This window comes from Leptidea sinapis, chromosome 2 (genome assembly GCF_905404315.1).
Source record: "Leptidea sinapis chromosome 2, ilLepSina1.1, whole genome shotgun sequence".
Classification (NCBI taxonomy): domain Eukaryota; kingdom Metazoa; phylum Arthropoda; class Insecta; order Lepidoptera; family Pieridae; genus Leptidea; species Leptidea sinapis.
The window spans coordinates 15,581,708-15,607,105 of record NC_066266.1 but is presented as its reverse complement, the minus strand read 5'-3'; the positions used below and the strand labels follow the sequence as shown (position 1 = coordinate 15,607,105).

The window sequence follows — 25,398 nt, the reverse complement described above, 5'->3', positions numbered from 1 at the left end:
TTTGGGATCATTTTTGAAATCCAAGATGGCCGCCGCCCAAAATTATTATTTCAACAATATGGGTATCGTGTCCGAGGTTCTCGAAGATTCAGCGCTTGGCCGCGAAAACGTAGAACATCTTCCCCAATAGCTTTGTATCGTGCAGGTTTACCGCGCGTATGCGAGTTAGTAGAACATCTTCACTCATAGCATTGTATCGTGCAGGTACGTATACTACTGATTGCAAACCTATATCTTATAATAAGTATTTCATAAAGGTGTACTATGCAAAGCACTCATGTAGTAAATACTTATTTATACTTTAAAAAAATATGTGTGTGTGTGTCATAAGTTTCACTTCTACCGTGTGTGCAAGTCACACACGGTAGAAGTGAAACTTCTGAAAAGTCCCTGATTAAAAATACTCATTGAAATGTATTGAAAAAAGAAACAATCGCTTCATGTAAACTGATATTTATAAATACATTAAAAAAGTACTAGGATTTTTGAAAACAGTTATTTTTCATTATTTTCAATTTCAAATTTAAAAAAAATTCAGGCTATGACAGATTGAGATGGATATAGAGTATCAGGAGTATCAGTAAATGTGTAAGCAGGGTTTAAGGTTTACTATTTTTCACCAAGCTTAATAATTATTAAATATATTAATATAAACAGTTATATTACATATACATATGTAAAACAAATTGTGCAGCTTTATAAACCTTCATATACATCGCTTGAGGCAATTATTATTGCACCTCCATCTCGTGAGCTTACTAATTTGTGGTACTCAATCTTACTGTTCTCAGTTAACAAGTCGATGCAACCTATGCATTTTAAATGGTGACAAAGAGATCTTACCCGAAACCAGCTATACACGGTGAAACTAAATGGGTATACTATGCTTTGAACCAGACATTCCTTAGGTCACCTCTAATGACTATGTCAAGTCAGACATGAATTAGCACTATATTTTTATACAATATTTAAAGTGCTAAGTTTCCGCAAAAACAATGATTCCCTCAACCCTAATCAGCTGTTTTTTTGAACTGTCTTTGACCTAAATCAGATGAAAAAGTAGATGTGCATAATATCAGATCATAGTAAAATGCCTACTATTCATTGCAGCTGTGAAGCAATTTGTGTTCTCATTTTGCCATGAAGACAAAGTTATTTTATATGTGCATTTGCTTTAGCTGACATTGAAAATTATTCTAAATTTGTATTTACTGTGGTTATGTATTACCCAATAAAGATATTTAATTATGAAACTATGTTATGTTTGTATTTTCTTTGATTTCCGCGAGTGTTACACATTTAAATAAAACACGTTTAAAAGATAAAATCTAGTGTAATAATGTAAGTATGTTTTTACATTTTGCATTTATTTAAATATGTTAGGTTGAAAAGATCGGCCTGTCTCTTTGAATTGTGCTTTGAAACACGATATTTACTGCTCTGTTACATTATCCAATCACAATCACGCAAATTCTGTCGGCATTCACTAAAGGAAACAGCTTGTAAAGGGCACACTGCACCATTTTTAATTCAATTTTTTTTTATTATGTTCGAAATTAAATGAGTTCACATTTTTGATAAGTTATTACCTTAGCACCTCAATGAAGAATTTTTCGAAGTTTTCTTCAAGTGGCATCGAAAATAATTCTAAAATTGTAATTGTAGATTATGGGTACCACAACGGCACCTTTTCCTGCCGTGAAGCAAAAGTGTGTAAGCATTATTGTGGTTTGGTGTGAATGGCACTGTAGCTGGTGTTATTGCTGGGTAAATGAGACTTAACATCTTAATTCAAAAATGTTTTGTCCAATAAAGATAATTCTAATAGGCTCCTATTTAAGAAACGTTCTTCACGGGAAATTTTTGTCAAATATATCTTTGACCATCCTATCCTCGTATTAATAATAGGTACGTAGGTATTCCATTCCCGGGCCGGGCTTTTTACTCGGCCTGGGTAGGGAATGGGACAGTTGTTGAGTTTTTCGTAAGAAATTTCTCACTAGCAGCGCAAAGTTCAGAAATATAGAGGCACGCCCCCCTTTTACGTGGGAATTAAACATAGTGAAACGTGGGTGGGAAAAATACGCCTCTAACCCTTCAGGAATACAGACGTGAAACTGTCTGATGTTATGTAATTTCTTATTTTGTTTATTTGTTTTGCAATAACAGGAAATAAAAAATGAATGAATAAAACATAGACACAAGCCACGTTTCATGTAGTGTGCATACTCCTTAATCATAGATCCAATTTCAATGAATATTTACCAAAATAAATAATTTTATAATTTAGTTATCTGCCTGATGTCGTGTTTGTCAGTTCGTTGCGTGGACTCGTGTGATTTGTATGGCAGATTATGGGAACAATGAATATTACGACATGATGTTGTGTATGGGTACAGTGAGGTTGGTGCACAGGCTCCACTCAACTCGGTCGTTTTGTAGTTCTAACCGTGAGGAGTGTGAGTGATGCTTCGCTTGATCATGTGTATGCATGATGTACCGGAGCTGTTTTGAAGATACTAGTGATGAAATAACCGGGTACCTAAAACATAATCAACAAGACGTGATGTGGTATTTTCTGTGTAACTCCAGGTGTATTTAAAAGCTGCTCAAGATACAAATAAAAAGAATGGTACGTAACTACGCTTTGTTTATGTTTATGTCCGTAGGCAGGTAACCTCAAACTGTTTACTAACAAAGGCCACGAAAAATATCTCTTTAAAAGGTAGGGTTGTCTAAGAAAAATTGAAAAATAATATTTTTATTTCGTAGGGAAGTTTTTTCTTTTTTATTATTTATTTATTAAAACTTAAACATCACCATACTATTGCATATGACTCAAATAACGTACCATTCAAGATATGTTATACCCTTTCTGGTTCACTCTGTATATACACTATTTGCTATATATATTCACAAGCTTGGTTATGATCTAGTAAACAAGACATTATGCCTCCATTTTCTTCTATGTTATCTATAATATAACCGTCACCTGCATTTTCGTTTACATCATCAGTCCGTGAAAATGGAGCAGTTGTATTAATATTATGCAGTGAAGAAGAACACATTTATATACTGACTTTTTCTAGTGTTTCGTGTTCGTGTTCTTTAGCACATAGAGTCTTGATATTAACGATTTAATTTCTATGTGGCACAACAATTTCCGAATGTTTTTTTGTTACTTTTAGTTGTTTGGCATAAGGGCTATCATTATAACCTCCACGCATACATATGGATCAAAAAATAATATTGCGCGGCGGCCATCTTGGATTTCAAAAATGATCCCAACTTCGTTCTCTGCACCCTCGAGAACCTCGGATACGATACCCATATTGTTGAAATCAAAATTTTGCGCGGTGTCCATCTTCGATTTCAAAAATGATCCCAAATTCGTTCTCTGCACCCTCGTGAACCTCGGATACAATACCCATATTGTTGAATTCATAATTTTGCGCGGCGGCCATCTTGGTTTTCAAAAATGATCCCAAATTCGTTCTCTGCACCCTCGAGAACCTCGGATACGATACCCATATTGTTGAATACATATTTTTGCGACTCGGCCAAATTGGATTTCTAACTTCCCTAAAGAACATACGTACAACAATCCCATAAGCATAATATTCAAAATAACATTGTGTACATTTCTTTTTAATACTTTCCGACTTCCATTCATCTATTATATTTTAACATAATACGCTGCCGCATCATCATCATTTTTTTACTATTAATCCCCGTTTTATACGTGTTTGCTTACGTAAGCTCTCAGCCGTGAGAAATGAACACAGTACCATCCTTGACAGTGGTCACGGGCGTACTGCTGGTATGAGCGAGCGTGCAAATAAAATTTCATTTCATTTCATGCAACCAAGGCGTCGCGTTGATTTATTATGAAAAAAATTTATAAAACCAACGTGGAAAATTTGTAAATACTGATAAACTATCGAATAAAATAAGTTTTGTGTAGATAGCTATCATAGTTTTATGATAATATAAAACAATTCAAATAGAAAGCCTTTTTTTCAAAAAATAAATCTATCGAGATTTTTTTTCGTAATCGTGTTTTCGAAACTGCCATAATTTAGTTAAAGAAATGAAGATAAACATGTCAAAAAATTGGAACCGTAGTATCTGTAGAAGCGAATGAAAGCGTTTATGAACCATAGATAAATGACTCTGTACGGCAACCATGGCACAGATGAGTTGTGATGATTGCAGGCGCGATACAGGAGCAGCAGGTGGAGAGCGCGGTGGTGGAGGTGGAGGCGGAGGTGGAGGAGCCTCCGGCGCTGGAGCTGATGGCCGACAAGGACACCTGCGTCCTGGAGCTGGACGAGGCCGAGGACGTGAGTGACGGAGATTGAGATTGAGATAGAAATGAGAGCCTGAGTATACCTATATAATTCTATATTTTGACTTAGTAATTATCATGACGGTTACTCACGATATATATTTTGTTAATTTGATTGAATTGCATGAATGGTGGTCGCGGCGGATCTGCGGTGGTGGCGAGAAACTCTTGACACATTTATATTAATAATACATCAATATGTATATTCAATCACAAATTCCGTTATAAATCCGCAGGTGGAGACGGCGCGGCTACTGTCCGTGCGCCGCAACCACATGCAGGTGATGACGTCATCGCTGTACCCCGCGCGACCGCCCGCCATGCCGCATGCCTTCATGCAGGTGAACACTAGCATTAAATTTGTAACCATAATTTATGAACGATACGGGATGATACTCCAACTCGCACCGCTGGGATCCGAACGCTCTTACGTAAAGTAGATTAACTGTAAAGCAGGTAGATAGATAGATAGAGCCACAACCTAAGAGTTTAATAAGATATACCAAAATTTACGATCCATGCGTCATCCGCACGTAAGAGCGTATAATGACTCCCAGAAGTGCTTTATTATTATTACTTTAAAAATAACAAATTGTTTGAAAGCCAGCATATTCTCCAGTCACTTATTGCCGGTCTTTTGTAATCTTTGAATATTTGTTACACACATTGATATAGATTTCTGTATAATAGTCATCTTAGACTCATGCGCCTCTCTCACCGTTTAAAATATACTGGGAGATTACGGGCCCAAGCCAGGAAGTTAAGCCGTGGCAGGAAGGCTTCAAAATATCAGTGGATTTTTTTTTATGGGAAAGGAGGACAAACGAGCGTACGGGTCACGTGGTGCTAAGTGATCACCGCCGCCCACATTCTCTTGCAATACCAGACGAATCACCGCTTGTTTTGAATGTACCCATGTCGTATCGTCCTGGAAACACCATACAAGAAAGCTCATTTTTATAGTTTGGTTGCTTTGTAGTACGTGGCAGAAATCTACTTGGAAACCGTACTGTAGAGGACCGCCACACATCCAGATAATAGGGATGGTATCCTAATTTGTGGCGTGTCGTGCGCGTCGTGCTCTTCGGAACACCCCCCGTGATAAATGCGGTAGAAGACACACATTGAAGGGACGTCTCTATGCAACACCAAGTGATCCAGCCGTTCACAGAGCACTGGGTCCGTGACAATTCGAGCTGCTCTGCGTTGCACGTGGTTAAATGGATCGAACTGATACTGGGGTGCGCCAGACCAGAGATGACAGCAATACTCCATATGTGGCCGGACCCGCGCTTTGTAGAGCGCTGAAATGTGGGCCAAATACTTCAAGTATTGCCGTGCTCTGTCTGGAGGGCAAAGCAAAATTGGGACTTTGCCCTTCAGATAGCCACGGCATTGGGAATCGCTTTCCCGAGAGACACCTGCATGGCCCGTATACGGCATCACCAGTGCTGTCGTCTGCATAGCAATGTAAGTTGGCGGTGTTCAGCATATCTTTGATATGCAGCGTGGGAGATAGCACACAGCCTTGGGGCACTCCAGCGTTCCTGGGCTTCGGGTTCGAGTAATAACAGTTGACAACGACTTGCATGCTGCGCCCAGTGAGGAAGCTAGAGGTCCACTTGCCTTAGCTCTCGGGAAGCCCAAATGATGGAAGTTATGAGATAAGCGCCTTGTGCCATACCCGATCAAAGGCCTTCGCTATATCCATGCTAACCAGTATACCAGAAGATCGCCTGCCGACCGACCATGGCGAAATGTACGTCAGTCGTTGATTAACTGCTGACCTTCTAGGTATACCTAAAGCTGGCGGTTAATTTTGATCTCCTTGATTTTGGAGAGTAGGGAGGTAATAGTAATAGGCTTGAAGTTTGCCGGATCCGAACTGTCTCCTTTTTTGGATCGGATGGACAAGGGCTGACTTCCATGAGTCAGGGACTACGCCTTTTGAATAAAAGTGCAGGAATAAACGCGTTTGCACCGGCGTCAACTCAGGGGCACACGTTCTAAGTACCCTAAATTCGATAAGCTTGTTGTTTACAGTCAGATGCTGCTTTAACTGACGCATTGAACCAGGGCTGTGCTCTGCCACCGATCGGTACTACAGAGCTGGGTATAAAAATATGCCCTGTATATGTAAATTGACAGATTGCCCTGTGAAATCTGTGGTGACCCAAGCCATTCGGCATTGTGCACGTTGAAATCACCCAAAACAGCAATTTCACCGAAGGGGATCTGTGCAAGCACGTCGTCAATTGCCATCTCAAGGTGGTGGTGGACGGCGTTTAAATTGGAGTGGATTCTCCTAATGTTACAAAAGTCCGCATTAAGCGTGGAGCGTTGTGGCGTGGTGTTACTGCCTCGTTTGTTCTTGGACATGCGCGGTTCTGTGCCCTCCCCAGAATACGATGGGCAGCCCGAGCTAGAATGCTCAGAGAGGGATTCTCTGACTCCCCTAAATCCTCCTGGGGTAAAATTTCATTAAGGATCACTATTATAGTCTGGTGGAGCACCCCGGACGAGTATGTCCTGTCTGTGCTGACGTCATAAGACGGCAGCGTGACCCTCCCACTTTTAAAAAGCCCTTAGTCGCTTCTTACGACACCCTTGGGCCTGGGACTCCCCTATTCTTCTTACGAGCAAAATGTAGATTGTAACTGGCCGCTACTAAGCCGATATTAAGGAACACATATTTATTTTCGCTCATTGTTATTTATTTATGTCGAGCTTATTATTCGACAATTTCACGCTTGTAGGTCAATATAGCCACTGGGCTATATTGCTACCTATATGGCTAGTTTAGTAGGCAGCTTTGCTTATTAAACTAGAGAGCGCGGATTCGAATCTCAGTAGGTGCAAACATTTGTATAATCAATATGTTTGTTTCCGAAATGTTTATATGTACCTATTTGTGTATGTTTAAGTAATTCATATTAAATAAATCGTTGTTTTGCATCCATTCTACAGACTATGAGTGGTTTGGGGCGATATAATGTGTATAAAAGTGAGTCAATATTATTATTATATTTTCATACTGAATAAAGAAGTAAAAGGCGCGTTTGTGTGCATCCTGAGTGACGGTTCATCGCGTATGAACAAAAATTACGGACAATTATGAAAGTGGCTGGTTAGCACGAGTTCCACGCTATGGGCCGTCCCTCGGGAGAGTGTCTCACACGGATTGTGCGGCGTGCGGCAGGTGTGGCGCACGCGGCTGTCGCCGGGCTGCGCGGCCGGCCTGAGCGCCGAGCGGCTGGTGTCGAGCGCGCTCAGTGGCGCCGCGTACAAGCTGCGCCGGCTGCAGCCTGCCGCACTGGCACCGCCCGTGATCCGTCTGGACCTGCCCGAGGTGACCGCATCACCATTCACACTAATATACTGTACATATGATCCGCCGTGGCGCACGCGGCTGGTGTCGAGCGCGCTCAGCGGCGCCGCGTACAAGCTGCGCCGGCTGCAGCCTGCCGCACTGGCACCGCCCGTGATCCGTCTGGACCTGCCCGAGGTGACCGCATCACCATTCACACTAATATACTGTACATATGATCCGTCGTGGCGCACGCGGCTGGTGTCGAGCGCGCTCAGCGGCGCCGCGTACAAGCTGCGCCGGCTGCAGCCTGCCGCACTGGCACCGCCCGTGATCCGTCTGGACCTGCCCGAGGTGACCGCATCACCATTCACACTAATATACCGTACATATGAGCCGTCGTGGCGCACGCGGCTGGTGTCGAGCGCGCTCAGCGGCGCCGCGTACAAGCTGCGCCGGCTGCAGCCTGCCGCACTGGCACCGCCCGTGATCCGTCTGGACCTGCCCGAGGTGACCGCATCACCATTCACACTAATATACTGTACATATGATCCGTCGTGGCGCACGCGGCTGGTGTCGAGCGCGCTCAGCGGCGCCGCGTACAAGCTGTGCCGGCTGCAGCCTGCCGCACTGGCACCGCCCGTGATCCGTCTGGACCTGCCCGAGGTGACCGCATCACCATTCACACTAATATACTGTACATATGATCCGTCGTGGCGCACGCGGCTGGTGTCGAGCGCGCTCAGCGGCGCCGCGTACAAGCTGTGCCGGCTGCAGCCTGCCGCACTGGCACCGCCCGTGATCCGTCTGGACCTGCCCGAGGTGACCGCATCACCATTCACACTAATATACTGTACATATGATCCGTCGTGGCGCACGCGGCTGGTGTCGAGCGCGCTCAGCGGCGCCGCGTACAAGCTGCGCCGGCTGCAGCCTGCCGCACTGGCACCGCCCGTGATCCGTCTGGACCTGCCCGAGGTGACCGCATCACCATTCACACTAATATACTGTACATATGATCCGTCGTGGCGCACGCGGCTGGTGTCGAGCGCGCTCAGCGGCGCCGCGTACAAGCTGCGCCGGCTGCAGCCTGCCGCACTGGCACCGCCCGTGATCCGTCTGGACCTGCCCGAGGTGACCGCATCACCATTCACACTAATATACCGTACATATGAGCCGTCGTGGCGCACGCGGCTGGTGTCGAGCGCGCTCAGCGGCGCCGCGTACAAGCTGCGCCGGCTGCAGCCTGCCGCACTGGCACCGCCCGTGATCCGTCTGGACCTGCCCGAGGTGACCGCATCACCATTCACACTAATATACTGTACATATGATCCGTCGTGGCGCACGCGGCTGGTGTCGAGCGCGCTCAGCGGCGCCGCGTACAAGCTGTGCCGGCTGCAGCCTGCCGCACTGGCACCGCCCGTGATCCGTCTGGACCTGCCCGAGGTGACCGCATCACCATTCACACTAATATACTGTACATATGATCCGTCGTGGCGCACGCGGCTGGTGTCGAGCGCGCTCAGCGGCGCCGCGTACAAGCTGCGCCGGCTGCAGCCTGCCGCACTGGCACCGCCCGTGATCCGTCTGGACCTGCCCGAGGTGACCGCATCACCATTCACACTAATATACCGTACATATGAGCCGTCGTGGCGCACGCGGCTGGTGTCGAGCGCGCTCAGCGGCGCCGCGTACAAGCTGCGCCGGCTGCAGCCTGCCGCACTGGCACCGCCCGTGATCCGTCTGGACCTGCCCGAGGTGACCGCATCACCATTCACACTAATATACTGTACATATGATCCGTCGTGGCGCACGCGGCTGGTGTCGAGCGCGCTCAGCGGCGCCGCGTACAAGCTGTGCCGGCTGCAGCCTGCCGCACTGGCACCGCCCGTGATCCGTCTGGACCTGCCCGAGGTGACCGCATCACCATTCACACTAATATACTGTACATATGATCCGTCGTGGCGCACGCGGCTGGTGTCGATCGCGATTGCGTACCGACCGTCCTTTGCAAGCTCGCGACTGTGACTGATGAAAGGCCTTGTATGTCACTCCCGCAGCCACCAATCATTCAGTGTTTATCCCAGGTGGAGCGCGGTCACATTTAGGATTAAGCATTTAAAGTAAAAGGCGATAACACTTTTGTCATAATAATTATTATTTATAACCATGGCATGGCCGTTGCTTGATCACTTCGTGCGTTTTTACGCGGGGCTAATGTCAGATTGAACGTTATTCGATTCTATATTTTCGAAACTACTAAGGATACAAAAATTCTGAAAACCTACATTTGTATAGTTCGTATTCCTTAGCTCGTCTAGCTATTTTAATCGATTTCGTTCTATGATCCCATCGAACTCTATTCTACGGATAAGTCGATGTATTAAATGACTCGGCGTATCGAGTTATTGTAATACATCCCAAACACTTCATCGCACAGACATGGATCCAAATAGATGCCGCGAGTGTATGTACTTCGCGTGTCAAAAAGAGGAGCAATGGTCTTCCTTTGACGCTTTTATTTGATTTTATATTATGATTTATAATACATTGCCGATTTTAGTAATAAGCAATACCGACTATTGATGTATTGAAAACGTCAATGATGAGGTGAGTGGCTAAACGTTATGCTCAATGCACTGGCATTTTTAACGACGTCACAGTAGGTACAAAAAAAAGGGTACGCTTGGTTTTCATACAACGTCTGTAAAGCTAGAAAGGTCAAGTCGGCAGAATCACTCGTTTTATATCTCAAAATTTAGTGCTAATTTAGTGCTGATAACAGATATTTGGTGCTGTGATAGGGGAACTAAAAATAAGAACACTGCTAACTTTTCATTAAGCTAGCAGTGTGCCATCGTGACTAGAAAGGTCAAGTCGGCAGAATGTCTCGTTTTATATCTCAACATTTAGTGCTAATTTAGTGCTGATAACAGATATTTAGTGCTGTGATAGATGAACTAAAAATGAGAACACTGCTAACTTTTTATTAAGCTAGCAGTGTACCATCTTGACTAGAAAGGTCAAGTCGGCAGAATGTCTCGTTTTTTATCTCAAAATTTAGTGCTCATTTAGTGCTAATTTAGTGCTGATAACAGATATTTGGTGCTGTGATAGGGGGGCTAAAAATGAGAACACTGCTAACTTTTCATTAATCTAGCAGTGTACCATTCGTGACCGCGTTATGATACAGTTGGAGCGAGAGGCACATCAGCTAATAATTTAGTGCTCAATTAGTGCTGCCTGTACAAGCAACCAGATTTTTCATAAATTAAATTTTTCAGTTTTTAAGTATAGATAACTGCTGACATAACGATACGAGCAATCATAGAGCTGAAAGATGACTTTAAAATCGGTATTGGTGAAATTGATAAGAGTTACTAATTAGTGCTTAATTAATGCTACCTATATGCTAATGGTACACCCAGAAAAAAATTTAGAAAAATCATTTTTCAACTGCCCGCTAAAAAATCGAAGATTTTCAATAATCGAATAGTTATGGGTATTATTCTGTATTGCAAATATCGAGTTTTCATCAGATCTCAACGTTATAAGGTCACAGAAAACTACCTTGATTTCCTTTGCAATGTAGCCGCTATAGGTGTGCGTGTGTGTGTTAAAAAAATTTTTTTTTTCAAATCAACTGCTGCTAATATAACGACACCAGCAGTCTTAAGAGTGAGAAGAAAACTATAGAACGGAAACTAATGGAATTAAAAGACGTCATCATTTAGTGCTCAATTAGTGCTACCAGTGTAGCAAAGGATTTCTGAAAAATATTTTTTTTTTTCAAATCAACTACTGCTAGTATAACGACGCTAGCAGCCTTGAGAGCTAGAGAGAGACTTTAAAGCGGAAACTAATGGAATTAAAAGACGTCACTATTAAATGCTGAATTAGTGCTGTCGTTGTAGTAAACGAGTTTGTATCAATTTAATTTTTTTTATTTTTTTCAAAGCAATTACTGCAATCTTTATACTAAGACTCCAGCAGTCTCAAGAGCCAGAAAAAGACTCGAAAACGGAAACTTATGGATTTAAATGACGTCATTATTTAGTGCTCAATTAGTGCTGTCAGTAGAACAAAAGATTTTTAAAAAATATTTTTTTTTTTATTTTTTTATCAAATCAACTACTGCTAATATTACGACGCCAGCAGTCTCGAGAGCTAGAAGAAGACTCGAAAACGGAAACTAATGGAATTAATTGACGTCACCATTTAGTGCTCAATTAGTGCTGCCAGTAAACCAAAACATTTTTGATTTTTTTTTTTATTTTTTTTTTCAAAGCAACTACTGCTCAATTAGTGCTGCCAGGACAGCAAAAGATTTTTGAAAAATACATTGTTTTTATTGAGCACTAAATGGTGACGTCTTTTAATTCCATTAGTTTCCGTTTTCGAGTCTTCTTCTTGCTCTTGAAACTGCTGGAGTCGTTATACTAGCAGTAATTGCTTTGAAAAAAAAAATATTGTTCAAAACTCCTTTACTACAACAACAGCACTATTTCAGCACTAAATGGTGACGTCTTTTAATTCCATTAGTTTCCGTTTTCGAGTCTTCTTCTTGCTCTTGAAACTGCTGGAGTCGTTATACTAGCAGTAATTGCTTTGAAAAAAAAATATTGTTCAAAACTCCTTTACTACAACAACAGCACTATTTCAGCACTAAATGGTGACGTCTTTTAATTCCATTAGTTTCCGTTTTCGAGTCTTCTTCTTGCTCTTGAAACTGCTGGAGTCGTTATACTAGCAGTAATTGCTTTGAAAAAAAAATATTGTTCAAAACTCCTTTACTACAACAACAGCACTATTTCAGCACTAAATGGTGACGTCTTTTAATTCCATTAGTTTCCGTTGTAGAGTCTTCTTCTAGCTTTCGAGACTGCTGGCGTCGTTATATTAGCAGTAGTTGATTTGAAAAAAAAAATATATTTTTCAGAAATCCTTTGCTATACTAGTAGCATTAATTGAGCACTAAATGGTGACGTCTTTTAATTCCATTACTTTCCGTTCTATAGTTTTCTTCTCACTCTTAAGATTTCTGGCGTCGTTATATTAGCAGTAGTTGCTTTGAAAAAAAAATTAAGCTGTTGCATAGCTTTTTGAGCGTGGAGACCGAATCCAGAAATTCCGTAACGAAAATAATCTAACACCGCCCTCTAGATGTATATAGATATTTCGCCACGGTCATTACAGTTGCCGTGGAACAGCGGTTATCACATATGCTTTTTGAGCAGAAGGTCCCAGGTTCCAGCCCGGGGTACGTCTTGATTTTTTTTAATTTCTTTATTTTTTTTATCACTTTTTTTTAATTTTTATTATTCTGATAAGCATTTATATTTAGTTTCACCTGTCCCGTTGTCTGTCTATAATCAAATATTGCAAGTTAAATTTTACTCACTTCCCGTTTGCTTTTTTTAAAATTAATTTTATCAAAAATAACCTCAATATTATTACTTTTTATTTTCATTCTTGTTTTTGAAATATTAATAATATGAAAATGTGTCAGTCGACAGTTTTGGTTCATTCAATGGGAAACGAGTGCCATCTTGTGTTAAAATATATAACTATATAAATAAATTTACCAGTTTCTTTACACTTTTTTGGATCACTTAGTGTATCCAAAAAATAAAGAAGGAGGGCCGAAAATACTTGGTGCAAATGGTTATAAATTTCCACTAATTTTGGCTGGCGATTTCCACATCAACTTCGCTGATAAAAAATCAGAGCGGTTGACAACTTTTCTTTCGAAAATATTGAATTTGAAATGAATCCACAAAAAAATATGGGACCACCATTGACACGGTATTTTCCAGATATTTAGACATCAACTAATGTTTCTTATTTCAGTTACCATAAACCTATAGTTTAAATGATAAATATTCCTGAATAACCTACATGTATTGTAAGATAATAAAAATATTTTGAACAATATTAACTTCTCATTTATTTTATAAAAGAAAAAAAAATGTTTTCTTATCGGTCACCACGCTCAAAAAGTGTAACTTGAATTAATATCAAATCAATCAAACAAAGGAAAAAATACTGCATAAATAAAATAAATAAATAATTATAATTGCATAAGTTCATAAAAAATGCTATGCAATAGCTTTACCGCGACAGTCCCCGAGTGCAACTCCTCTTTTTTTTTAACACACACATACAGCGGCTACATCGCGAGTGGAGTCAGGGTAGTTTTCTGTTACCTTATAACGTTGAGATCTGATGAAAACTCGATATTTACAATACACAATAATACCCATAACTTTTCGATTATTGAAAACCTTCGATTTCTTTAGCGGGCAGTTAAAAAACGATTTTTCTAAAAACAAATCTGGGTTTACCGGTAGCATTAATTGAGCACTAATTTGTAACTCTTTTCAATTTCAGCAATACCGATTTTAAAGTCATCTTTCAGCTCTATGATTGCTCGTATCGTTATGTCAGCAGTTATCTATACTTAAAAACTGAAAAATTTTTTTTTTGAAAAATCTGTTTGCTTGTACAGGCAGCACTAATTGAGCACTAAATTACTAATTGAACCTGGTCCAATTTAACCCCCAGAAGACTCAAGTTTGCGCGTTTACCACTAAAAAAACCCCATTTGTCGTATTACCGCTCTTCGAGAACACTTCCCTTAAAGCCTCGCCTAGTATCGGAATACTGGGTCTCGAAATCTCGAGCGATAGCCAATTTCGTGGTCATCTGGAGGGCAAAGCCAAATTGGCTTCAAAGAAACTGGGCGTCATTAATAGAGCACGGCAATACTTCAAGCCGGCCCACATACTAGCGCTCTACAAAGCGCAGGTCCGGCCACACATGGAGTATTGCTCTCATCTCTGGCCTGGTGCACCCAAGTATCAGTTCGATCCATTTGACCGCGTGCACGCAGAGCAGCTCGAATTGTCGGGGACCAAGTGCTCTGTGAACGGCTGGATCACTTGGCGTTGCGTAGAGACGTCGCTTCATTGTGTGTCTTCTACCGCATTTATCACGGGGAGTGTTCCGAAGAGCTGTTTAACCTGATTCCTGCCGCCGAATTCCACCTTCGCACGACACGCCACAAGTTAGGTTATCATCTTCACCATCTGGATGTGTGGCGGTCCTCCACAGTGCGGTATTCAAGGAGCTTTTTTCCACGTACAACGAAGCTGTGGAATGAACTTTGTTGTGCGGTGTTTCCGGGACGATACGACATGGGTACCTTCAAAAACAGCGCGTACACCTTCCTTAAAGGCCGGCAACGCTCCTGTGATTCCTCTGGTGTTGCAAGGGATTGTGGGCGGCGGTGATCACTTAACAACAGGTGACCCGTACGCTCGTTTGTCCTCCTATTCCATAAAAAAAAATATTAGCTGATGTGCCTCTCGCTCCAACTGTATCATAACGCGGTCACGAATGGTACACTGCTAGCTTAATGAAAAGTTAGCAGTGTTCTCAGTTTTAGTCCCCCTATCACAGCACCAAATATCTGTTATCAGCACTAAAATAGCACTAAATTTTGAGATATAAAACGAGTGATTCTGCCGACTTGACCTTTTTAGTCACGAATGGTACACTGCTAGCTTAATGAAAAGTTAGCAGTGTTCTCATTTTTAGCCCCCCTATCAAGCACCAAATATCTGTTATTAGCACTAAATTAGCACTAAATTTTGAGATATAAAACGAGTGATTCTGCCGACTTGACCTTTCTAGTCACGAATGGTACACTGCTAGCTTAATGAAAAGTTAGCAGTGTTCTCATTTTTAGCCCCCCTATCACAGCACCAAATATCTGTTATCAGCACTAAATTAGCACTAAATGAGCACTAAATTTTGAGATATAAAACGAGTGATTCTGCCGACTTGACCTTTCTAGTCACGAATGGTACACTGCTAGCTTAATGAAAAGTTAGCAGTGTTCTCATTTTTAGTGCCCCTATCACAGCACCAAATATCTGTTATCAGCACTAAATTAGCACTAAATGAGCACTAGATTTTGAGATATAAAACGAGACATTCTGCCGACTTGACCTTTCTAGTCACGAGGGTACACTGCTAGCTTAATGAAAAGTTAGCAGTGTTCTCATTTTTAGTGCCCCTATCACAGCACCAAATATCTGTTATCAGCACTAAATTAGCACTAAATAAGCACTAAATTTTGAGATAAAAAACGAGTGATTCTGCCGACTTGACCTTTCTAGTCACGAATGGTACACTGCTAGCTTAATGAAAATTTAGCAGTGTTCTCATTTTTAGTCCCCCTATCACAGCACCAAATATCTGTTATCAGCACTAAATTAGCACTAAATGAGCACTAAATTTTGAGATATAAAACGAGTGGTTCTGCCGACTTGACCTTTCTAGCTTTACAGACGTTTTCATACAGACCGAGAAATTTGCGTTATCTTCTTGGATCTATGTCTGCTTCATCGTATGTTTGTTTTTAGTGGGATGGGTGTACCTTTTATCAAATAACCTTCTTGACTCTTTTTATTAATAGATAAGTGACATTTTTAAAAGCGACTACTAAAGATATTTATTTTCGTTCGAATTAAAGCTTAAAAAATGTTAAGAAAAAAAATTCAGAAACACTATTCCAAAAAAATATATATATAATATGCACTAAAAAGTATAAAAATAATTGCGTATTTTTATACAATCTAATTAATTCATCTAATTCTAGTTACGATTATTGTTATTTTTGGAGTCGGTGTCATCCAAGATAGGTTTGTTACTACCTAGGTAATACTGAAATGTTTAGAAAATGAAAAACGGCTTAATGTAGAAAGTTGCCAATACTTTTCTTGTTTTTAGAAGTAATCACCATTCCTCATTACACATCGTCGCATTCGATGGACCACTGAGTAAAGCAGTGGGCCACACCCACTGAGCTGATTATCGTTTGGTTTCGGGTTCGCAGCAATATATCTAGCTTTCATCACCTGTGACGATGTCAAATACAACATTTGAGTCACCACCGTTCAACTTATCTAACATTTGGCGATACCAGTCCATGCGAAGGTGTTTCTGGTCATCGGTTAAAGTATGGGGAATCTAACTGGTACAAAGCTTCCTGACGCCTAAATGTTCGTGTAATATTTTTTGAACTTGACTCATACCAATGCCTAGGCTTGCCTATATCTGCTGATACTCATTCTCTTATCTTCCTCTATCATGCGTCGCACAGCACTGATGTTATTTTATTTTATTTGGAAAACTTACTGCGTTACAATAACTTAATTACTGTACAATAGTGTGAACATTTTACACTATTTAATAGTTTTCGCATATTGTTTCTAATAACACATAGCATAATACAGGTACATCTTCTTTTTTTTATACAAGTATTATATAAAATATGTTAATAATTACATAGGTATTACATTTATAATGTTCAAAGAGAATTTAAACACTACGTTCAATTATGTTTATAGTAAAAGTTAGGGAAACACATTAAACCAGTTTTTAGTCATTTTTGATCTGATAGAATTTGTGGATGCATTAAACAGGTCAAAATCAGGAAAGCCTTTAAGATTATTTATGTAGTCAGATGCTCTTGAGAAGAATGAGTTTTGTTTGTAATTTGACGCACAATGGGGTATATGTAAATATTTAAGATGTCTTGCAGAGATTCTGGCAATATTTAAATTTATGTTCGAGAGAAGATGGGGAGCGTCAATGTGACATTGTGATATTTTTGTTAAGAATAGAATATCAGCTATTTTACGTCTCTCGTGGAGTGGTAATATATGATGTCCCTTACATCTTGACTCATAATCATTGTCGTATGTCTTGCACTTATATTCAAGGTATTTAATAAATCTGAATTGGATTGATTCTAATCTATTAATATATATATCAAACTGAGGGTTCCAAATTTGTGTACAATACTCGAGTATGCTACGAACATATGAACAATACAACGTTTTTATAACCTTGATACTTGAGAATTGGGAACAGGATCTCTTGATAAATCCCATACACTGGTTGGCTCTATTAGCGATGTTTTCAATGTGTTTATCATATGAAAGCTAAGAGTCGTGAATTACGCCTAGATCACGTATCTTTATTACAATTTTGAGTGGACCATTAAGTGAATATTGATATTTAATAAAATTAGGCTTACGGGTATATTTTGAAAGTGGGAGAGTCACGCTGCTGCCTTATGACGTCAGCACAATCGGGCCAGACTCGTCCGGGTTACTTACCACACTCGCACAGAATACCGGCGTGAAGTAGCGGCCTAGTGCCGCTATGTTTTGCATAGGTTAGTGTCGAGGACCGGAGGCCATTCCCCCCCGTCCTTCCCCCCCCCCCCAACAAAATATGAGAGCGGTCCTAAAAAATAAATTACCCCAGGAGGGTACCGGCTCTTGTAGAGCCGGAGAATCCCTCCCCGAGCATTCGCGCTCGGGCTGCCCCTCGTATTCTGGGGAGGGCACAGTACCGCGTATGTCACAGGACAAACAGGGCAGCAACACCACGGCACCCCGCTCCACGCTTAATGTGGACTTTTGTAACATCCGGGGAATTCACTCCAACTTAAACGCCGTCCACCACCACCTTGAGACGGCGCAGCCGGCCTTGTGTTTCCTTACGGAGACGCAGATATCTCGACCTAGCGATACGTCATATTTAACGTACCCCGGGTACAAAATTGAGCATAATTTCATGCCTCATGCCGGGGTATGTGTGTACGTTAGGGAGGATATCTGCTGTCGCCGTCTCGGCAATTTTGAGGGTAGGGGCCTGTCTACTCTCTGGCTCCGCGTAGATTTAGAGGACCGCGTCCGCATCTATGCGTGTGTCTACAGGTCCCATAGTGGTAACGCAGAAACGGATCACCTCATGGGCTGCGTTCAAGCGGCATTTGATGACGTGCTTGCTCAGATCCCCTCCGCTGAAATCGTAGTCTTGGGTGATTTCAACGGGCACAATGCCGAATGGCTTGGATCACGTACCACAGACTACGCAGGGCGATCTGTGCATAATTTTGCATTGGCGTATGGTCTGTCCCAATTGGTTGAGTCGCCGACGCGGCTCCCGGATGTGGATAGCCACATGCCGTCCTTATTAGATCTTCTGCTGACTACACATCCCGATGGTTACCAGGTCTCTGTCGACGCCCCTCTCGGAACGTCCGACCATTGCCTGGTCAGGAGTGTAGTGCCTATCCGACGCCAACGTCGCAGACCACCAGCGACCCGCCGCGTTTGGCACTACAAGTCAGCAGATTGGGATAGGATGCGTTCCTTTTTTGCATCCTACCCTTGGGGCAGGGTTTGTTTCCTTTCAGATGATCCTAGTGCCTGCGCCGTTGCAGTAGCCGATGTGTTACTGCAGGGCATGGATATTTTTATACCAAGCTCTGTAGTACCGATCGGTGGCAGATCACAGCCCTGGTTCGATGCGTCAGTTAAAGCAGCATCTGACTGCAAAAAACAGGCGTATCGAACTTGGGTTGCGGCGCTGGGCTCAAAGGATCCGAACTGCAAAGTTCTGAAGAGGAAATATAACCGTGCCTCCAAATTTTTTAAGCGGCAAATCGCCCGTGCGAAATCGAAGCACGTCGTCAAAATTGGCGAGCAGCTTTCCAGTTACCCGACCGGAACACGCAAGTTCTGGTCGTTGTCGAAAGCTGCTCTTGGTAACTTCAACCAGCCGTCCATGCCGCCGTTGCACATGAGGAATGACACCCTGGCCCATACAGCAAAAGAGAAAGCCGATCTCCTGTGCACTCTTTTTTTCTCCAACTCGACTCTTGACGACAACGGAAAAACACCGCCGACTATCCCGCGGTGTCAGAGCTCCATGCCTGAAGTACAGTTCCGACAGAAAACTGTATGGCGAGCTCTGTTTTCGTTGGACGTTAGGAAGTCGAGCGGGCCGGATGGCATTTCTCCAATCGTGCTTAGAACGTGTGCCCCTGAGTTGACGCCGGTGCTAACGCGTTTATTCCGGCACTCTTATTCTAAAGGCGTAGTCCCTGACTCATGGAAGTCAACCCTTGTCCATCCGATTCAATAAAAAGGAGACAGTTCGGATCCGGCAAACTACAGGCCTATTGCTATTACCTCCCTACTCTCCAAAATTATGGAGAGCATAATTAACCGCCAGCTCTTGGTATACCTTGAGGGTCACCAGTTGATCAACGACCGGCAGTACGGCTTTCGCCATGGTCGGTCGACTGGCGATCTTCTGGTATACCTAACACACAGATGGGCGGCGGCTATTGAAAGCAAGGGGGAAGGCCTGGCAGTTGGTCTGGATATAGCGAAGGCCTTTGATCGTGTATGGCACAAGGCGCTCCTCGCAAAACTTCCATCATTTGGGCTTCCCGAGAGCTTATGCAAGTGGACCTCCAGCTTCCTCACTGGGCGCAGCATACAGGTCGTTATCGACGGTTATTGCTCGAATGCCAAGCCCGTGAACGCTGGAGTACCCCAAGGCTGTGTGCTATCTCCCACGCTGTTTCTTCTGCATATCAATGATATGTTGGACACCGCCAACATGCATTGCTATGCAGACGACAGCACTGGTGATGCCGTATACACGTGCCATGCAGGTCTCTCTCGGGAAAACGTTGACCAGTGCCGGGTGAAACTTGTGTCTTCTATCGAGTCCTCTCTCGAGAAGGTCGCGGAATGGGGTAAGTTGAACCTTGTCCAATTTAACCCCCAGAAGACTCAAGTTTGCGCGTTTACCACTAAAAAAACCCCATTTGCCGTATCACCGCTCTTCGAGAACACTTCCCTTAAAGCCTCGCCTAGTATCGGAATACTGGGTCTCGAAATCTCGAGCAATTGCCAATTCCGTGGCCATCTGGAGGGCAAAGCCAAACTGGCTTCAAAGAAACTGGGCGTCATAAATAGAGCACGGCAATACTTCAAGCCGGCCCACATTCTAGCGCTCTACAAAGCGCAGGTCCGGCCTCACATGGAGTATTGCTGTCATCTCTGGTCTGGCGCACCCCAGTATCAGCTCGATCCATTTGACCGCGTGCAACGCAGAGCAGCTCGAATTGTCGGGGACCCAGTACTCTGTGAACGGCTGGATCACTTGGCGTTGCGTAGAGACGTCGCTTCATTGTGTGTCTTCTACCGCATTTATCACGGGGAGTGTTCCGAAGAGCTGTTCAACCTGATTCCTGCCGCCGAATTTCACTTTCGCACGACACGCCACAAGTTACGATATCATCCCCACCATCTGGATGTGTGGCGGTCCTCCACAGTGCGGTTTTCAAGGAGCTTTCTTCCTCGTACCACGGCTGTGGAATGAGCTTCCTTGTGCGGTGTTTCCGGGACGATACGACATGGGTACCTTCAAGAAAAGCGCGTACACCTTCCTTAAAGGCCGGCAACGCTCTTGTGATTCCTTTGGTGTTGCAGGAGAGTGTGGGCGGCGGTGATCACTTAACACCAGGTGACCCGTACGCTCGTTTGTCCTCCTATTCCATAAAAAAAAAAATATATGTTATAGCGTAACATTTTGGAACGTTCAGGTCTAGTTTGTTGATGCTACAGTATTTTTCAAATTCAAATTTCAAATTCAAATATTTTTATTCAAAACAGGATTTAAAATCACTTATTGAACGTCAAAAACTACCACCCATTCAAAAGAGACCTGAGAAGAACGGGCGCAAGAAACTCAGCGGGCTTTTTTTTTAATATAAAATATGGATTACAATGTTATATCGTACAATAAACATTTATAATTAAAGAGCCTGAGGGTGTTCGCTTCATTCCCAGTCCGTGGTGTCATTAAGAAAATCGTTTATGCTATAATAACCTTTCCCACACAAACGTTTTTTAACAATTGTTTTAAATTTCGTAACACATTTGTTTTGTACATTTTCTGGGATCATATTGTAGAAGCATATACATCGCCCAACAAAAGACTTACTAACTCGACCCAACCGAGTAGTAGGCATAACAAGTTTATGTTTGTTCCTGTGCATGTCTTGTTGTAATAAAAGACAGTCATCAACGTCACGAATTTGTTTAAATATTTTCATATCATCTGCGTATAGTAGGAATTTGGAATGTTGAAAACAAGCAGCGATATCATTAATGAATATATTAAACAGCAATGGAGCCAACAAGGATCCTTGAGGGACCCCAGAGGGCACGAGGTTCCATTCTGATGAGTATCCGTTGAGAACCACAGCCTGCGATCTGTTCTCAATGTATTAGGTAAACCACCTATATAAATTACCATGAATTCCTGCCGAAAAAAATTTCTGGAGTAGTATTTTATGGTCAATTCGATCGAATGCCTTGCAAAAATCTGTTAAAATAGAGTCTACTTGACCCCAGAATCCATGTTAAATGTTGTGTAATCTAGGAATGATAGTAGATTAGACGTAGTTGAGCGATTTCTAATAAATCCATGCTGTTCGGGGATAAATAAGGTTGATACACTATTATAGACTTGGGTGTAGACTAATTTTTCAAAAACTTTTGCGAAAATGCATAACTTTGAAATTGGCCTGTAATTTTTAATGTCATTTCTGCTGGCATTTTTGTGTATGGGGGTGATAAAGGCAAACTTCCACATTTTCGGAACTACCCCTTCCCGTAATTAACGTTTGAATAATAGAATAAGAGGTTCCGTTAGTACATCTGCGCATTTTTGTATAAATAATGGGGGAATTCGATCAGGTCCGGCTCGCTTAGTAAGGTCTACAGTTTTGAGTAGTTTATTAAGCTCACCTGGTATTATTTCTATTCTCTCTTATCTAGTGTTATTGGGGGAGTAATACTTGTGAGGAATATATATATTTTTATTATCATAATGACTTTTATAAAATAATTTTATTGCTTCTATAGGATTGATTAATAGATAGTCGTCCCAATCCATTTTACCTAATATTGTAATCACCTTTTTCATACATATATTTCTGTATTTTGTTTGTTTTTAGGTGATTACAGTTTTCTAAATTTAAAATTAATCTTAAATATTTATGGTGGGAGTCCTCTGGTATTAAGGGGTCATCACAAGAAGAAACTGCAAGGTAAGTATTACTTAGTACTAAATCTAGGACTCTGTTATTAATATTATGGCATAAGTTATATTGTGTGAGGTTACATTCAGACATGGTATCAACAAATAATATCTGTGCTTCACCTGAGGCACCTGAGTGTTCCGGATGATCATGAGAGCCAGGTGTCCATTGTATGTTACTCAAATTAAAATCTCCCATTATAATAAATATACCATTTGGACAAGAATTGATAATGAGAGATAGGTTTGCTGTAAAATTATTTAATTGTAAGTTAAAGGAAAGACCAAGTCTTTCACTACATAAATAAATACAACAAAAATGTATATAAGGCATTGTTCTATTATTTTTGTAGCTGACCGTAACCCATATATCCTCGGCAGAGGTACGCCACTCCAAGCGTTCTTCTGCGATAAGTCCGCGTTTTATGGCCAAAAGTACTCCCCCGCCATACCTTTCACGTGTAACGTGTGTATGTATCGGTCATCGAATAATTCAGAATCATTAATACTGCTAAGCAACCAAGTTTCAGTCAGCGAGATAACATCATATGAATTTAGTTGTATGTTTCTTTTGAATAAGTGTGTTTTTGTTCGTAGCCCTCGAGTATTTTGACAGCTGATAACAAAAGTCTCAAGCAAATCTTTAGTTTTACTGTTTCCCAAACTGTCAAGTGTAAGTTTATACAATTGAAAAAATATTTTTATTTTAATTGGCTTAATAACTATGTTATTTTTGTGAGATCGCTTTCGCATTATATAAAAAATATTCGCGAGGTGTCTGATCGTCTAGCCATTATTTTGCAATGCTTGACCCATATATACTGGAAATTCTTCTCCCTAGCTAGAGCTCTCGCTTTACTCAAAAGATTTTTATTGCGCTGCATCAAATGGTCGTTAATATAGAAGCTGCCTGCAGTACTGAAGCCGAGGCTGGTTAGATTTAGTTTCTTGTTCTTACGAGAAGCTGCTACAAATTCTTCCTTAGAGCAACGGCAGTTGAATGCGATCACTATAGGATTTTCTGTGTTAGGTACTCGTGTTGGTATGCGTGTAATATAATTTATTTCTTCCTTTTTTATATGAACATCACAAATTTTACCTATTTTCTCGAAGCGAGGTTCTCGTTTTTCTTCTGGGAAATCCCTCTTATCTCCACATTATTTGCTCTTGCCCATTGGTCTCGATCTTGTAGCTCTCGGTTGATTCGGGTGATTTCCGAGTTAATAGCAGGTACCTCTAGCGATATTTATTCTCCCGTTATCAGTCGAGATTCTAGGTCTTTGACCTTTACTGATTGAACGCCAATGAGGTGGAAGGCCATCGCGAGTGATTCCATCATACTAGTTACCTCGTTCTTTATTGTTTTTATGTCTTCCGCTAGGGAAGTCAGCGGAGTCAATTGGAACATAACTTTATTAAGTTTTTCATGAATTTTTTCCAGCTGAAGGGTTTCCGGTGATGTGGTGGCTGGGGTTGCCGATTGGCTGGTTTTGCATTTGGGACACTTCCAGGAGTTCTTCCTGTCACCCAGTTTGCGGTAGCCCACCTCGAAAACACCTAAGCATGGGTAGTCATATCGGTGCTTACAGACCCTGCATACCGTTCCGTCAGAGTGTTGCGCTCCACAGCTAGCACACGCAAACATATTGATGACAGTCTTTGTGTAGGTGAACAACTAAATGTGTAGCAAATAAGTTTACGTGAGATTCCCGATAAGGCCGAAATACGCCAATGTGTTACAAGAATCTATATATATAAAAATGAATCGCTGATCGTTAGTCTCGCTAAGACGGCTGGACAGATTTGGCTAATTTTGGTCTTGAATTATTTGTGGAAGTCCAGAGAAGGTTTAAAAGGTGAAAAAATAGGAAAATGCTGCTAAATTAAATAAAAACAATAAATTTGTTTTTCCTTTGATGTGTCCATACATAATTTCTATGAGAGAATTTATTGACGCACGGTTTGACACTTCTGCTGTGAAACAATTTCATTCCGACAGCAGGGTGCATATTTTACGAAGTAATTTTTGATGTTATGATATATTATTGACAAATTCATATAATAACATTATTTTATTTATTATATACAAAACAACGTATGTCGGGTCAGCTAGTCTATTATAAGAAAAACGATAGAAAAAAAAAAGTCTTTTAGAATTGCTGGAATGCAAACTCAGTCCGTCGCGTTTGAGTAGAACCGCAAATATACCGACAACGCCACTTATGCTTTTCTATCCAAATTGAAAATAGCAAATGATAGTAGTGATGGATGTCTCTGTTGTTGTCCCTGTCTCTGTTGTCCTATTTTTCTGTCTCGTGACTGGACCGGATTGTATACTGTGACGCCGACCCTGCTAATCACTTGGATTCTTTTTGCACATTGAACCTTACAATTTACGTTTAATTAATCACAGCACTTCACTTTTCGTTATAGATTTGCTTTTTAGGTGTTGATGTATTTCTTAACTGACAATCTGTGTAGTATTTCTGAGAAAAAATACGCTTTAAACCACTTTTTGCGAATTTAATTCGAAAAGATAACGAGTATGTGTCTTAACTTTTCCGCGGTGCGCGGGGTTATCTTCAGTAGTCGCTGTTAAAGGACGTCCCTCACGCGGATCATCATTGAGATTGCTACACCCACGCTTAAACTCGTTAAACCAATTGTAAATAGTGACAAGAGATGGGGCTACATTAAGAAATGCTAATCGCAGCCTATCATAGCTTTGTTGTTGAGTAAGCCTACAACGAAAGGTATA

At 41.7% G+C, this 25,398-nt stretch overlaps 1 protein-coding gene across 1 annotated transcript in view; it reads left to right on the top strand.

Annotated features, from left to right (window-relative positions):
* Positions 1–25,398, top strand: part of LOC126973150 (C2 domain-containing protein 5) — a gene marked incomplete at its 3' end in the record, with an annotated part of 38,279 nt that overhangs the window by 8,217 nt on the left and 4,664 nt on the right. The window contains exons 5-7 of the mRNA XM_050820305.1: positions 4,216–4,343; positions 4,585–4,689; positions 7,548–7,697. Coding sequence (XP_050676262.1) covers positions 4,216–4,343; positions 4,585–4,689; positions 7,548–7,697 — 383 coding nt within the window. The remainder of the gene's footprint in view (positions 1–4,215; positions 4,344–4,584; positions 4,690–7,547; positions 7,698–25,398) is intronic.